Source organism: Balaenoptera physalus (assembly GCF_965194825.1).
Source record: "Balaenoptera physalus genome assembly, chromosome: 3".
Lineage (NCBI taxonomy): Eukaryota > Metazoa > Chordata > Mammalia > Artiodactyla > Balaenopteridae > Balaenoptera > Balaenoptera physalus.
In genome coordinates this window covers 54,513,991-54,530,291 of record NC_138890.1, presented here as the reverse complement: position 1 = coordinate 54,530,291, position 16,301 = coordinate 54,513,991, and the positions used below count along the sequence as shown (strand labels likewise).

The window sequence follows — 16,301 nt, the reverse complement described above, 5'->3', positions numbered from 1 at the left end:
GAGTTATTTCTCATTAATCCAAACAGTCAAGAGCCAAGTTAGGTGAGTGGAGAAATCCACAGCTGAATAGCTCATCTTTTAAAAAGTTCTCTAATGCAGAAGCTCTTTTTTATAACCTTACAAGTGTTTTCTAGAAAGGACATTTACCTCCCTTTTAATCCTCTATTAGGAGAAATGAGGTTACAGTGAGAAGTGAGAGGGTTGAAATAGGCAGAAGGAATGATTCATTTATTTTGTGCCCACACAAAAATTCTGATTCCATTTCTAATTTCTCATTCCCTTGGTCAAGTAGGAAGGCAATTCCTATGGGGAGCAGACGTTCTTGACCTGGTCAGAATCCTCTGTTGAAATGACTTTAGCTACCTCGGAGGTCTTCCCTGGTAGCAGTACATAATAATTTAAATGCGACTGAATTTTAGAAGAGGTCCTCAAAGTGCATAAAAACAAATGCCTTGTTTATTCTTTTCTTCTCTTATTAAAAAGGTAAAATTTTTAACAATTCTAACAAATTTTTCCAGTTTTAACAATTTAGAAGAGACATTCTAAGTATTGTATATGTTGACACTAAAAGGTTAATATTATTTAATACCTTTAGTATAATGTTACTAACTTGGTACTTGATTTGTTAAGAATGTTAATTTCATTGACACTTATATTCTGGTGAAGGCATACATGTTTAATGGCTAAAGAGCACAGGAAATCTGAATGTAGTGGTTTTTTTAGGAATGACTAATTATGACCATCGAAATTCTATAATTTTCTTACATATAAAGGTAAAAACATTGCTCTTTATTAAAACCAAAATGTAAAAGTTTATTGTTTGTTTGTTTTTACACATTTGACAGTATCATTTCAGATTTGTAATGAATAAGACTTGCTCTTTGTGCTCAACTGGTTCTAAATTCCCCTGTTAATTTTTTTTTTTTTTTTTTTTTTTTTAAATTTTAATTACATGTGTGGCTCCCATTTGCAGCTCTCATATTTCTGTTGGATGGTGCGGGTTCAAGGAGCCAGGGTCCTGTGACCTTGAGTTCAAGGTTAATTCTTTTTTTTTTTTTTTTTTTTTTATTTTATTTATGGCTGTGTTGGGTCTTCGTTTCTGTGCGAGGGCTTTCTCCAGTTGTGGCAAGCGGGGGGCCACTCTTCATCGCGGTGCGCGGGCCTCTCGCTATCACGGCCTCTCTTGTTGCGGAGCACAGGCTCCAGACGCGCAGGCTCAGCAATTGTGGCTCACGGGCCCAGCCGCTCTGCGGCATGTGGGATCTTCCCAGACCAGGGCTCAAACCCGTGTCTCCTGCATTGGCAGGCAGATTCTCAACCACTGCGCCACCAGGGAAGCCCTCCCCTGTTAATTTTAACAAACAGTTTTATTCATCTACTTTTTAAAATATTCTTGCTATCTTGATGTTAAAGTATTTTTGCCATTAGTTCATAAGCCTGAATCTTATGGCAAATGGCAAATTCATATTCTTCATAAAAACGTGGCAGTTCTGAGATCAAAAGTTACAAACAACCTAAAAAAGTTGTTTCTATATTTGAATAATTTCATTGAATATGATTTATTTTGAATTTGGTAGATTTTAAATGAGAGCCTGTATGTGTATTGATTTTTATATTTCTCGTAAAAGAGCAATTCTGATCTTTTTTACTAAAATTCTGCTCTAACTGCATTAAAAAAGTTATTCTCATCTTTAAGGTAAGTGAACTTTTTTTCTAGTTGTAAACATTTATATATGAGGAATTTCTTATGGCATATCGTTTTCCTCCCACCTCACACCTGTTTTGAAATACAGATAAAATCAGATTTCTTTGAACTATTATCTAATCATCACTTGGACAGTCAGTCTCGATGGAGCAAAGTAAAAGACAAAGTAGAAAGTGATCCACGTTACAAAGCAGTGGATAGTTCATCAATGAGAGAAGACCTTTTCAAACAGTACATTGAAAAAATAGCCAAGGTAACCATTGTGTTTACTCATATAGTAACCATGGAATAGTAAAATTCTTAATTGCAGTATAAAGGCATTTGCTACTGTTTTGGGTTTAGAATTTTTCTTGTTGGTATTCCTAATAGACTCTCTAGTAATTGACTTTGAAATGAGTGTTTAGGTATATTGGTTAAAAACTAGGTTTGAAATTTTGTATTTGGCAAACTAGTTATTCTGTGGAGGCATATTTTGATGGAGTTAGTAAGAAGGTTAATGTAATTTCACTTTTACAGAATTTAGACTCAGAAAAAGAAAAGGAGCTTGAAAGGCAAGCCCGCATTGAGGCAAGCCTTCGAGAACGAGAAAGAGAGGTGCAGAAGGCTCGTTCAGAGCAAACAAAAGAAATAGATCGAGAGAGAGAACAGCACAAACGAGAAGAAGCTATCCAGAATTTCAAGGCTCTTCTGTCTGATATGGTATTACTATTTTGCTTTTTTCTCTGAAGTACTGGATATTAGAAATCTATTATATTACCTCATTAGTGGACATTTTAATATTCTTTAAATTGACTCAGAGATATAAGTTAGTAAGTTACCTATAAAGTATTTTTAAATTGAATACTTGGTATTAACACCATTAGAATAGGAAAACCCTAGTTATTTAAAATTTTCAGAGGTTTGATGTTTTGTATGAAAATTCATGATCTTTTAGTCTCAAAGTTTTTTAAAAAATTTTCCTTGATGAAGTCATCTTAAATCATCACACTTGCATGTCATAGTAATAAAGTGTTCTGAACATAAGTTCATCTTTTGATGATTTGGGTCATCATTGTGATGATCAGTTATTGTACATGTAGACAGTATGGAATGTAGGACTGGAGGTGTACTGACCCCTGGGATTTTTTTTTAAAATCCGTCTGTATTATCCAGGGTTGTTGAGGTAGGTAGGGTTTTTTGTCCCTACACCGAATGCCCCCAGACCACTCTGCTGTTCTACTTGTTTTTTCCTCTTCTCTTTGTCACTGTCTCTCCTACTGTTTCTTTTCTTTCTTTCAACAAGGCTCTTCTCATCACTTCTGTTGCTTCTTCTGATTTCTTCCCTTGCTTCTGCTGATCTGTTTTCAATGACTTTTTTCTGTTCTCTAGACAATTACAGTTGTTCCTTGTTTTCTCTCTCTGCCTCTGCTTCCCCCAAATTCATCCTCTTTATTGCAATCACAGAAGTCTTTGTAAAAAGCAAATCTGGTGATCTTGTCACTCTCCCTGTTACTTGAAGAAGGTTAAGGTCCTCCCTACTTCTGGAAGTTGCCTACATTTCAAATTCAGTCTCCTTAGCATAATATAAAAAACTGTTCATTCCTTGACTTCCTGCCTTCATATTACCTTATCCTTTTTGGTTTCCTCTCTTGCCCCCTAAGCTGTAGCCTTGCTGAACTTACCTTTAATGAACCATACTTAACGTTTAATGAATGCTGTCATTACACATGCCAATCCCTCCACCTATAATGCTTTTACATTTCCCACCACAGTGGCAAACTTTGTCATTCTTGAGGAGCACACTCAAGTATCTCTCTGTAAGGCTGATCCTGACCCATCTAGGCAGATTTGATCTCACTGTTGCCATTTACCAAACTTGTGCTCAGCATATACCTTTGCAGCACTTATTACATGTTAGTGCAGTTCTTTGCTTATATGCCTATCTTCCCTACAAAAAGTAAGCCCTTTGAAGGAAGACGTAACTGTGTTATTTATTTAGTATTCCCAGTGCCAAGTTCAGTGTTCACCTGACATGTTTTTAGGTGCTTGATAAATGTTGGTTAAATAAATGTTTTTATATTTTTCTTCTTTCTTACTTTTCTGTCTTTTCAGCATCCCATATTTCTTAGCATTGGCAGAGGTGTGACTTAACTTGTAATGCCATTACCATCCATGCAGCATACCTTTCTGCTGGTTGCTGAACCAGCCAGACCTGTTTGTTATCTTGTTAATGAAGTTAATTCCTGCTTGTGTGTGAAAGTGTCACTTCCAGGATGTAGTTAAGTCCCAAATTGAGCTCAAGAAAAAATTTTTTTATCTGGTGAGCTGCTTGTGCTGTGAGATGGTGTATTTCCTCTTTTATTTATATCCATTTCTGCTACTACCAGAAGTTGGTAAGATGTTCAGGAGAGTACCTAGGTACTTAAAGTTCTTAGGGACCATGGTTGATGGGAGATATCCTCTCTTCATCCTTGCCACCTCTAAACCCATACTACATAGCTTAGGTGAGCTCTGGGAGGTGAGATTTTCAGTGACTGCTTGACTGAGATGGAGTCATCAGAAACTTCTTTTATTAAGTGTATTGTTCCTAAACCAAATAAGTGATTCTTTTATTGATGAAATATGAAAAGGTAAGTCTGTTTGGTGATAGATACCATTCTCTATTTTTAGGTACGTTCTTCAGATGTGTCCTGGTCTGATACTCGGAGGACTCTTCGGAAAGATCATCGCTGGGAATCTGGATCCTTGTTGGAAAGAGAAGAGAAAGAGAAGCTTTTTAATGAACACATTGAAGCACTTACCAAAAAGAAGAGGGAGCACTTTAGGCAACTTTTGGATGAAACTTCTGCAGTAAGCGGCTCTTACTTTGTTAATAATTCCCAAAGTAAAACATTGATATGACTTTTAATGTCGTTCTCTTTAGACCCATTACTGGAGTTCATGGGTTTTATGATACTTTGTTCTCCGATTTTTTTGTTCGTTTGCTTAAGTAAAATGTTGATGGTATTTTCACTGTTTAGAAGTTACTTCCTTTTGCAGTTTTTAAGTTCATATCTGCTCCCTTAGTAATTCCATATGTCCTTAGCTGTGTGTGATCATTGATGCTTCCTGATGATAGAGTTAATAGATTCCTTCTTTTGCTCCATTTTCAATTTGGTACCGTGGCCCTCTTGTTTGGCAGTTTGTACCCTTTGTTCAGGTTTTGCTCCTATTTATCTGATCTCTCTTTGGTGATGGTTTCTTCAGAAGTTATGATGTTGCCCATGGAGATACAGGGTTTGCAGGTGATTGTCTTAGGTCACCTTGAAAGTATGGCCATGAACATAACTCTTGTGGTAAGCCAACAAAAAGAAACTGCATTAAAGCTGCTTCCCTGTCCCTAACTTAGTCCAGTTATGCTTGGGCATTACAAGAGATTGCAGGTCAGTGTAATATTATGTACCATATGTGCTGCACTTTGATCCCCTCAGTAAAAGTGAGTTCTATTTATGTTTTTTATTCACTTGTCTTTCAAAGATCACCTTAACATCCACGTGGAAAGAAGTAAAAAAAATCATTAAGGAAGATCCTCGGTGCATTAAGTTCTCCTCCAGTGACAGGGTAAGAAAATTTTGTCTGAGATTTACTTTCAGTTTATAAATATTAATTGGGTGCTTAATCAGCAGCACTAGTATCTTGACTGAAATGAAGTTGATGGTTTTAAGTGAATAACTTTGAAGTGTATGAGAAATAAATCTGAATTTCAAGTTTATATTTTCTTTCTTGTACAGTATATTAACAAGACAGCACAAGAGGAACTTTAAAAATTTAATCCTTGGGGTTAAGCCTGTGTTTTGGGATCTTCTAAGAGACTAATGAAGCTATAGTTTTTATTTACTGTATAGTCAGGTCCCACTAGATAGATATATTCAGCCTGGCAATTGGTACCAGGCTATCAAAGTGCTTGACTCTTAACAGCCACGCTAGCAGAAAAACAATATGATCTCTAGTTCTTATATGCTCCAGAGACTTTGGAGTAGGGGAACCTCAGATGTGTGAGGTTTGTAGAAGCTGAGCTCTCTTCTGGTGCACTCTGGCTCCTGTGTAGGAGAAGAACTCACCAAGGGTCTGAAATAGTGAATGATGTCAAGGAAAGTGTAGCTCATTCCAGTCCATTTTGTCCCTCAGCCTTCATATGTTCCTTCTTCCCATCATTCTGTCCTGGTTGGTTTCTCTAGGTCTAGAGACCAGAAAGCCCATGATCTAATATTCTTCCCCCTCCTACTCCATTAGGTGGAATTTTAGATGTGTGGACCACAAAATATACGTGGTTGGAAAAGAGTGGTAGACAGCTGAGAGATCCAGTCTCAGTCTCTAACTTTTCTGATTTTTAGAATTGATAATAAGGTCTTTTTTTTTTTTTTTTAAAGCTCAGAGTTTATACTTATTTTTGCTATTCCCTTACCAAGCTCCCTTACTGAGCTAAACGCTCAGTTGAACTTATTAAAGTTCTGAGCATTATCTTATAAATTATGCCACATTATTTTTGTGCTTGAAGATATAAATAGTCTTTAGGAATGAACATTTAACCCTTAATTTCCTTATTTTTAAGAGTGTCTACCCCTTGAGGTTGTTATGAAGGGTAAAGGAGATATCTTATAAAACCCTCAGCACAATGTAGCACATAGCAAGCCCTGAAGTTTTAGCTACTACTAATATATGGTTCCTCATTCTTGCTTTTTCCCTTAAAAATGTACACTGCAGATTTTCCTTTTTAATGAATGTTACATGGACAAAACATACCTTATTGCCTTTTTCTTTTGAATTTTTTTATGTCGTGACTTACAGGTTATTTGTTTAATAAATAATTGATACTAATTTTGGAATTAGTAGAATTTTCCCCCCTAATCTTATTGTCCTTTTGCAGAAAAAACAAAGAGAGTTTGAAGAATACATCAGAGACAAATACATCACAGCCAAAGCTGACTTCAGGACGCTTTTGAAAGAGACCAAATTTATAACATATAGGTGTGTGCAATGAAATGTTTCATATCAGCAGTCATTGTCTTTACTAGTCCTTACTCTGATGGCCAAAGCATACTTTGCATTCACACACATGTTGACATTATTAATTTTTAGGAATAAGAAGAAGGCAACTTTATCAAAGATTGAATACAGCCCATATCTACCCTTACCTTTTTTCTTTCTTTTTTCTCTTTTTTTTTTCAAAGAAAGGGCCCAGATGTTAATTCTTATTTTGTGTTACCCACCCATCCAGTTTTTAAACATACTTTTGTTTTCACTTCACTGCTTTTTTAGAAGTATTTCCAAATATATAAGAATTGTATTTCATGAAGAGACTTAAAAAAAAGAAACTTTCACTATCAGTTATCTTTGCCTCCTCTGAAGACTATTCAGTGTTCATTCTAAAGTTTGAAATCATCTTATTTGAGCTCAGCAAAAACATTTTTTCTCAGAGGAAAGCAGTTTGCTGGATACTTTTAAATTAAAACTTTAAATTATAAAATCAGAGCTTTAAAACAAATTTTCTCTGTAACATACCCAGTAGTTCCCCACCCCCAGCAAGTTGTCATCGGGAGAACAATTTTACATTGCTTAGCAATCAGTATGCAGGAAACCATTTTTGTTTCATGCTCCAGCTTTTCTTCTTTTAAGAGAAAAATTTGAAACATCTTAATGAAGGGTATGTGCACGGGAGGATAGATAGTGCTGAGGGTGTGGTTTTTAGGTATTTTGTGATTGGATTTTTTGGTCAGGATCCTTAATGTTTTGCATCAGCTTGGGCTTTTAAATTAGATGTGAAGTAAGACTTCTTTCTACATTTTTATAGTTAATTTAGTGAAAGATGTGAAAGTGAAAGCTTGTGAAAGATGCTGGGATTGGCAGCCCCGCAGACTGAAGTCCTCTGTTCATCCACAGAACAGGTACAGCACGGGCAAGATTTACCCACCCACCCTCAGCCCTGATCTGGAGGGACCACCAGTAGGGGTGGGAGGGTAATTCAGCTTCTGAGGCCCTTTCACTCCTTGGAGTCTTTGCTGAGGCGACTTACAAAGGTGACCACTGCAGTGAAATTTTTCTTAAAAAAAAAAAAAAAAAAAATGGAAACACAATTAGGAACTAGATGGACATTTCCAGCTCATTTCTGAAAGACCTATGAACAGCAGTCAGTAATTCTTGGACTTCTTTTCTTATTTCAGATCCAAAAAGCTAATCCAGGAATCTGATCAGCACCTGAAAGATGTAGAAAAAATTTTGCAGAATGACAAACGGTATCTAGTACTAGACTGTGTGCCAGAGGAGAGGCGCAAACTGATTGTGGCATATGTGGATGACCTGGATCGCCGGGGTCCACCCCCACCTCCCACAGCATCAGAGCCCACAAGACGATCAACAAAATAATTCTGAATACTCTTCCACAGGGGTGTCTGTTAATTCAAAACGCTTGCATGAGCCAATTTTCAGGTTTTTACATGTATGTGCATTAGTCAAACTATTGCAAAACCATCTGATGAACAGAAGGAGAAGCATCCGTGAACAGTTTCTGAACAGAGAACACTTTGGAAATATTTATGCTTTTCTTTGTGTGGCATGACTGACTTGCATACTCAAATATAGGCTGTCTCTAGTAAATCTAAAATCTTGAAGCTAAAAAATTACCCTTTTATGAGGTGTGGAAGTCAGTGACTTTTGGTGACGTTCTTTCTAGCAGTGTTATAATACATGCAAGACGTAAGAGCATTTGTGGTTTGAACTTGCAAGATGCAGATACCACAGACTCCAGAAAAACCTAAGTTGGGGTTTGTTTTGTTTTGATTTTGTTTTTTAAAGCGGGTAAAAGACAAAACACTGAAAATTGAATTCTTATCTTCCAGAGGCTAAGATTATTATAATGGACATACTTTTACCTTTGTCTCTAAAGAACACTTTAGTTTTATTTGTTCACTTATGTGCTTTGATTATCCCCTTTGAATTATAGGCCAAGTCTTGTTGTTTAGCCTAAGAGAAGATTTATTTAGTAATTTCTTCTCAGGTATGGAACCACGGTCATAACTAACATGTTGACCAGACTAGGACTGCTGTTAAACACATTTTATTCACCATTAAGCGATCTTTATCAATATTCTGGATTAGACAACAAATTACCTTTCTTGGGTGTTCCCTGTAAACTGTACTCCTATTTGAATGTTAAATTTTTGTTTCTAAAGTTTAATTTTAAGATGTTTGAATGTTCAGTTTATGTATTTGAACTACAATAAACCAACCCTTTTTATATACATGGATTGTATATGATTATTGTTATATAATTTATAAATACTTCTTTTAAACCTGTTCTTAAAGCAGCAGCAAATGTAATTTGGCACAAAGAAAGTTTAAATTTTGAATATCGCATCATTTTAAAAGGCTTGAATATAATAAATCACTTGCATCATAAAAGGGAAGGAATTTGTGAAGAACCATTTTGGTGCTCAGTCTCTTAGCGGTGCCTTAGTGGTTCATAGCAAGAAGATGCTGATTTTTGTCTGTTTTCTTGTTTTTGTCTTTTATATTAACATATTGATGATGAATGCCTTTTTGGACTCCTTTCAATGTGTCATGCACATCATACCGTGAAACTTACCTTTGATTCCCAATTGCTCTTTCTAGCTTTACCTCCCCAGTTTAAAAAGATCCCTCTATTTCATTACTTCATAGATGGCTAGTTTGAGTTACCACATAAATAAAATGTTTAAGAAAAATATATGTTAACAGGATAAATTGTTTTCCCTGTTAACTCACACCTGCTGTGATTGCAACAAAACCTAAAAAAAGGGACTACGGTATTTGTATTTGTTGTATGCATACAGACCCAGACACGCATCACACACATACAAAAATACAGTCACATCTCTGTGACTTAGTGCTTAGCTTACATGTATGAAGCACCACAGAAATGATGTGAGTTCTTTATATAGCAACCTGGAGTGGGTTATCTGACTAAAGTCTAACCTATAAAATGGGTAATTAACAGGATTTTTTCTTTAATAAATCCATTGAGTGATTTTGAAGCTTGTCAGAAGTGAAACAAAATGCGTGCCCAAAGGAACACAACTATTATAGAATAGGACTGTCCTACAAAGGTGAAGTTTCTAGAATGCTTTATTTTGTAATTCTGAATTCCACATAGTATTGTTTGCCTACTCACTATGTTCCGTTTCTCACCATAGAAAAGTGTGAAGAAAATGGTTTGGTGATACCTATTTTAGTTTCCTACTTTTGCTGTAAAGTATTTGGGATTGATTTTTCACGTAAGGTGTAAATCAAACTTTTCTATGCAGATTTCTTTAAGGGAGCAAGGACTTTGTATATTAGGTTCTTTTTTTTTTTTTTTTAATTGAAGTATAGTTTGATTTACAGTGTCATGTTAGTTTCAGGTTACAATTCAGTTATACATATGTATATGCTTTTTCAGGTTCTTTTCCCCTGTAGGTTATTACAAGATATTGAGTATAGTTTCCTATGCTATACAGTAGGCCCTTGTTGTTTATCTGTTTTATATATAGTAGTGTGTGTATATTAATCCCAAACTCCTAATTTACCCCCCTACCCCCCATGAGGTTCTTAATGACAGGGTCATTTTAATTACATTGTGTTTTCAATATTTTCATTTTGATATGGAGCTTATCAGCAAGCTCTTTAAAAATACATGGTTCGTTGTGCTCTGATACCTGTGCAAGTGTTAAGGTCTGACCTCCCTGTAAAGCCCCCTTGTGCAATGATGATTTCGAAAGCAGCATTCAAGACAAAGACAGCTTTAAGTCTCCAAAACTATCTGAAGTAAAACAATTGTTTTTATTTGATTACAAGTTAAGATGTCACACAGTGAAAGCTTACATCCTACATTTACTATAGATAATGAACATAAAAATCTTTAATTCAAATAGTTCATCACAGTTTTAAAGGTAATCCAATTATATAGCTATTGTCTCACAAGACAGTATTTTAGGTACTTGGGTTAACTGTACTTTATGTCCTCTTGTGAGCCTTAAAATGAAATATGTTATGAACCAAGGCAAAAAGCCTTACCTTCTGTGTTAAAAAAGCAAATCATGACCATTTATAAAGGACAAACCAAAAAACCCACAGACTATACATTAAAAAAATATTCCATCCACAGCATATTTTTATATTTTCTCCACTGCTTGCCCTAAATGCAGTTTTTTGTTTGTTTTTTCAGAGAGAACCCCTCAGTGAAAATATCCCAGAATTCCATTAGAGTAACCAAGAATCATGGATAAATGTCTTTATTATATTTAATAGGGGAAGAAATGTTATCATCATCATTGTTTTATTGGGTATGCTTTACCATGCTGTAAATTGAAGTTATTGCTTGTTATTCAAATTATACTGGTAATATGTTTGGGAACACAAAATTTAATTTTATTGCTTTTTCTGTATTGCCTTGTTTACTATTAGCCAGATTCTCTGTCTTGTGTCCATTGAATTTTCTCTTTTCCATGCTAACTCTCTCTTTCTCTCTTCCTTCCTCCCTTTCTTCCTCTCTCTCTTTTTCCCCACTCCCCCCCCCCCCCCTTTGGTTACTCTTGATAGTCTTTGTAACTTAAAAACCCTGAGGTATTTTAAAAGTTGGGCAGGGTTCATTGTTAGGGCTATATTTAATGCTCATTTAACAAGAAAGATCACCATCTTAATATTTGAGGGTTACATTCACCAGTTAATACCTTTATCATTAACCATAATGATATGGTTAACATAGCTTATAGTTTATCTTGAGAGAAAGAAGATGTTGGGAGAAACATTGATTTCAGTTTGTAGAAGATTGTCTCCTGCTACTCTTTGGAAGAGGAGTTAATTGGAAGAGAATTAAGGGTGGTTTTTAAGTTCTTTCTCAAAATCAGAATATAGAATATCATGATAGGCTGCTAAAATCCCCAGACTTAGAAACTGAAGACTCACAGAGGTGCTTTAAAAAGATCAGTGAAGCAGATTTTAGTATAAGGCAAAGTCTGAATTTACTTAAACTTAGCCAAAATAAGCCATGGTTTGAAATTAGCCCAGAGTTGGAATAAGGTGATGTTCCTTATTCTTCAACCTTCAGTCATGGAAATTCTGTATGGATTTTCGTCAAGTAAATGAACATTTCTTAAGCAAATGAAGATAACTCATTAAAATTTATGTGTTAAAAATCTCAAGTAGAAGTAGATTTTGAGCTCTGGTTATGTGCAATAAGGTTTGATAAGTGAAGTTAGAGTTAGCAGGTTCAGGAAGAAACTAAATGTAAAGAGATTGAACCTTTGACAGATAAGCTCCACTCCAGCCAGTACACAGCTGGTCCTAAGGACTACCCAGTAAAACAGCCATTGTGGGCAAGTGACAAAACAGCTGGCCTTTCTAATCACTTGTGACAGAAACATCTTCAAACAACACAGTTAATTCTCTGGATAACCAGGTTATAACATAGTTATTACTTCTAACATGGTGTCCTACTTACCAAATTGCACATTTTGGAAATGCAGACTGCGAAGCGTTTTTGTAATTCCTAATGGTAATTTTATTATGTTTCATATGGCAAAGTCAACAATATTGATAAGCAGCATTACAAATAAATAACAGTAATCACAATTTGTTTTGCTTTGAAACTATTTATCACCACCTCCTGTCTCTTGATCTTCGTGTTCCCAGGGGATAGGGTCATTGTCCTGTACACAAGGGACTGTGTCTCTCTCATGCCAAAACTGCTCTACATCAGGGAGGATGGGAATCTCTGCCTTCTCGGTTTTCTCTTTGCTGGGTGAGGGAGAGCCAGTCTTCTCTTTCTCTGGTATGGATGATGGGGATTCTGGAGATGGAACATTGTCACGAAGGACCTGTGAGTTACCAGCGGGTGTTTCCTGAGACTCTGAAGCAGTTGGATGTTTTTTGGTTATCATCCATTTCCATAAGCCTTTTAAGCCTTCCTTGAACTCCTCTGACATCACTAGAAAAATGAGAGGATTTGCTGAAGAGATGGAAAACATTAGGACTTGAGACAGGGCTATAAAACCTTGCGGTGGGGCCGGGCCTCCAGCCTTCAGGTGCCACATCCACAGCCACGCTATCCATTCAGGGAGCCACAGAATAGCGGAGGTGATGGCAATGCTCAGCAACATCACTGTGAGTTGCTTTGAGCGCATCTGGCTTATAAGATTTTGGGTCTTAATTCCTCGTTTCTGACATCGGCCATAAGCTCTCCAGAAATAAAAGCCGGCAAAGAATAACGGAAGGCAAAATACCAGGAGAGGGTAGAGCTTACCAAACATGGACATGAACTCTTCGGCCATAGCGGGTACATCCATGAGGCACATTTCCACACCTGCGTGATGCCTGGTGGTGCTAAAGAACCATTCTGGCAGGGGTAGCAGGCTAGCCACAACCCAGATGGCTGCCAGCACCGACCAGATGGTGCAGTTGCGGATATTTTCTTGCTTGGCTGGGTCACATGCATACATGAAGCATACTTTGGCCACTGCAGCGATTGTCAGGCTCTTGGCTGCCATGCACGTGTGGATGAACCAGTCAGAGGATTTGCAGACAAACCAGCCTAGATCCCAAACACCTTTGGAGTATGCTGTAGCTCGGACAGGTGCAGAAAACATCAGGAGAGAGAGATCAGCCAGGCTGAGATTCAGAATCAGGGAGTGGCTCATGGATGGCTTTCCTTTCCAAGCACTGTGGAGGAGGATGCCAATCACACACAGATTCCCCACGAAGCCCACCAGGCAGACAGCCACCAAGAGAGCTGGGACTATGGTCCTCCAGTCCTTGGAGTCAGAGGGCAGGTACCCGCCGGCAAAGTGGAGGTGAGCAAAGGACCCGTTCATGGTGCTGGAGTTGGAGTCTGCCAAGGCAGCTGTCAGCATTCCCCTTTCCATCCAGCTTCTACTTGCAGAAGTTAGCTTCTATTTGTCTTTCTGCCTTGGCTCTTTTGTGTAAGAGGTGAATACGTCATCGTCAGTGTCAAATGACACCTCTGGACCCTCCCCTTGCAGACTGTGGAAGAAGTTTGACTGCTAAGCTCTTGTCTGCTGCGTGTGCTGTTTCTTGCCTGCAATGAGTGACAAGCAGCAGGAGAGTATGACTGCTGCTCATTAGCAAGTCTAATCAGATTGTCAGCTCTTTGGAGTAAAAAACTCCCCAATATACCCATCAATGATAAATGAGGAGAATGTACATGTAAGTGAGTGATGTTCCTGGGGGGTCACTAGAGCCAGTCAAGGCAATTACTTTCAACTAGCTGTTTCTAAATCTAGACCTCTGTCTGTAATACAGCGAATACCACATCTGAATAACCGAGTCCTTTGCACTTAGGCACATATCAGAATCACCTGCATGGCTTGATCCAGCAGGTCTGGGGTAGGGCCCTAAAATTTGCATTTCTAACAAGTTCCCAGGGCATGATGATGATGCGGGTTGGGGGAACCACACTGTTTTAAAGGAAGAACCAACACTGCTTTCCCCCTCCCCTCTGCAGGGATGAGCTTCCTCTTCTTTTACCAAACCCTCACCACCACTTCAGCCCCATCAACGGCTGGCTGAGGTCAATCACACAGAGCTAGATAATGAAAAAAAGCTGCTGGTAAGAAGTCCTATTAAAAAAATCTAATTATGGGTTACTCTAAGTTTAGTCTAGTGCGAATTTTTTAGAGGTATTTTGGAGCACTGCATTAGAACGAGTTTACATACTAATAAGACTTTTAAACAAGTGATGGTGATTAAAGCAACCAAATGATGCATTAGGCTTCTTTTCAGAGAGAATTCCTAAAGGATTTACTGACAAGTGAAATAAAAGGAAAATAATTTCTATGCAGAAGACATTTACGAGATTTTAAAGAAAATGACATTTTAAAGTTGGGAAAAGAGAAAATTCTTGGATAAAATGATTCTAGAACCAGTCTTGAAGTTTTATAATGGGCAGTGGAAGGATACTCTGGAGGAGGTCAGAGGAGCTGGAATTGTTCAGGGAAAAGGGTTTGTGGAATTGAAAGGATTTTGTGTCCTACTCTGTGCTGAATCAGAAATGCGTAGTGTCATATAATGGAAAGTGTCCTGAGCTCAGAGTCCGACGACTGGGTTCTGGTTCTAACTCTGCTTTCACCAGTTTTTCTCTGGAAACTAAGGATGACATTTAAAATCTCCCCAAAGACCCAGAACTCAACAAATAAGTATTGACTCAATAAAAACGTAGTGAATATTAGGAAAGCTGTCTGTGGTGCTGGGTTACCTTTTCTGTTTTCTTTCCCTTTCCCTGCAGGAAGTAGCTGTATCTATGAAACAGTAAATGGGGGTAATGTCTCATCCCAGCAATTCACAGTAACCCCCAGTTAGTGCTGCGGACAATGAAATATCCTTAAGCCTCAATAGAACCACTTTTGAGGGTGAAGAGGCCCACACCATCTTCTAGGAAGGCAAACGGTGGTGGGGGGCAGTATGCAGAGAAACACGTTGAGTGCTACTTAGAGCAAATGAATGTTTTGTGAATTATAGGCTACAGCAGAGCCAGTCCTACCTGATGTATGTGGAAGAGATGAGTTCAGGACCAGAAAACAAATACTACTTTACATTAAGGGCTTATAAACTTGGCATGCTCAAGGCTCCTGAAGATACAGAAGACAAAAAGCTAAATGATTCAAGGAGGTTTTAACAGCATGAAAGTTTGATTCTAACTTTTTGTTTTGAAATAATTGCAAACTTATAGGAAAAAAAAAGCAAGAATAGTACAAAGAATTATCCTATACACTTCATTTTGATTTTCTAATTATTAACAGTTTGTGCACACTCTCTACACACACACACACTTACTTGCATATATATACACACATAAACATATGTATTGTTTTCTGAACCATTTGAGAAGTGGAAATGAATTTTTGAGTTTTCTTCCTGGATTATCATTAGATATAAAAATCAAACTGAGACTATGTGCTTGTAGCAAAAAGGAATTCTCTCCTTTGGCAACCCTCATTACCCAATCCAAGTTTCCGTTTATCTTTTGATATATCAGCACTTGTGCATCTAGGTATTTGACAAATGTAATATGTAGCTTGTATCTGCTCTTTGTTTTAACATCATTTCCATTTAAAGGATAAGTGTAACTTAGCCAACCTAAAAGAAGAATTACATCATATGAATTTTTCTTATTTACATTATGAATTCAAGTTATTTTGATCTTTCTTGATAGCATATTCATTTAAAATACAGGATTAAATTATATGCGCGGTGGACATTTGTTAGGTTTCCTTATTTTTATTTATTTTGGGGAGTTGACCCTTTCTTATTTTTTATTTTTTATTTTTTTCTATAAATTCCCACAATATTGCATCAGATGAAATGAACTTGTATGTAGTGTCTACACACTGAGATTTTTTTTTTTTAATAGTAATCTTTTATTTATTTATTTATTTTTATATTTTTTATTTTTGGCTGTGTTGGGTCTTCGTTTCTGTGCGAGGGCTTTCTCTAGTTGCGGCAAGTGGGGGCCACTCTTCATCGGGGTGCGCGGGCCTCTCACTATCGCGGCCTCTCTTGTTGTGGAGCACAGGCTCCAGACACGCAGGCTCAGTAGTTGTGGCTCATGGGC

The 16,301-nt window shown here is 37.2% G+C and overlaps 2 protein-coding genes across 15 annotated transcripts in view; one reads left to right on the top strand and one right to left on the bottom strand.

Annotated features, from left to right (window-relative positions):
• TCERG1 (transcription elongation regulator 1) overlaps nucleotides 1-8,961 on the top strand; it is a 59,777-nt gene extending 50,816 nt beyond the window's left edge. For 10 of the 14 annotated variants that reach the window (XM_082454069.1, XM_082454079.1, XM_082454078.1 and 7 more), the window contains 6 exons: nucleotides 1,794-1,958; nucleotides 2,222-2,404; nucleotides 4,355-4,534; nucleotides 5,201-5,284; nucleotides 6,591-6,691; nucleotides 7,885-8,961. In XM_082454069.1, the coding sequence (XP_082310195.1) occupies nucleotides 1,794-1,958; nucleotides 2,222-2,404; nucleotides 4,355-4,534; nucleotides 5,201-5,284; nucleotides 6,591-6,691; nucleotides 7,885-8,086 (915 nt within the window). In that variant the 3' untranslated portion in view covers nucleotides 8,087-8,961. Of the gene's footprint in view, nucleotides 1-1,793; nucleotides 1,959-2,221; nucleotides 2,405-4,354; nucleotides 4,535-5,200; nucleotides 5,285-6,590; nucleotides 6,692-7,514; nucleotides 7,609-7,884 lie in introns of all 14 variants that reach the window. The other 4 variants (XM_082454071.1, XM_082454070.1, XM_082454068.1 and 1 more) reach the window with 2 other exon arrangements.
• A 1,536-nt stretch (nucleotides 8,962-10,497) lies between these two features.
• On the bottom strand, nucleotides 10,498-14,130 carry GPR151 (G protein-coupled receptor 151). Its single transcript, XM_082454239.1, has 2 exons — nucleotides 12,978-14,130; nucleotides 10,498-12,662 (listed from the first exon to the last, which is right to left on the bottom strand). The coding sequence occupies exons 1-2, from the start codon at nucleotides 13,594-13,596 to the stop codon at nucleotides 12,325-12,327; spliced, it is 957 nt and encodes a 318-aa protein (XP_082310365.1). The 5' UTR covers nucleotides 13,597-14,130; the 3' UTR covers nucleotides 10,498-12,324.
• Between the last annotated feature and the right edge of the window lie 2,171 nt (nucleotides 14,131-16,301).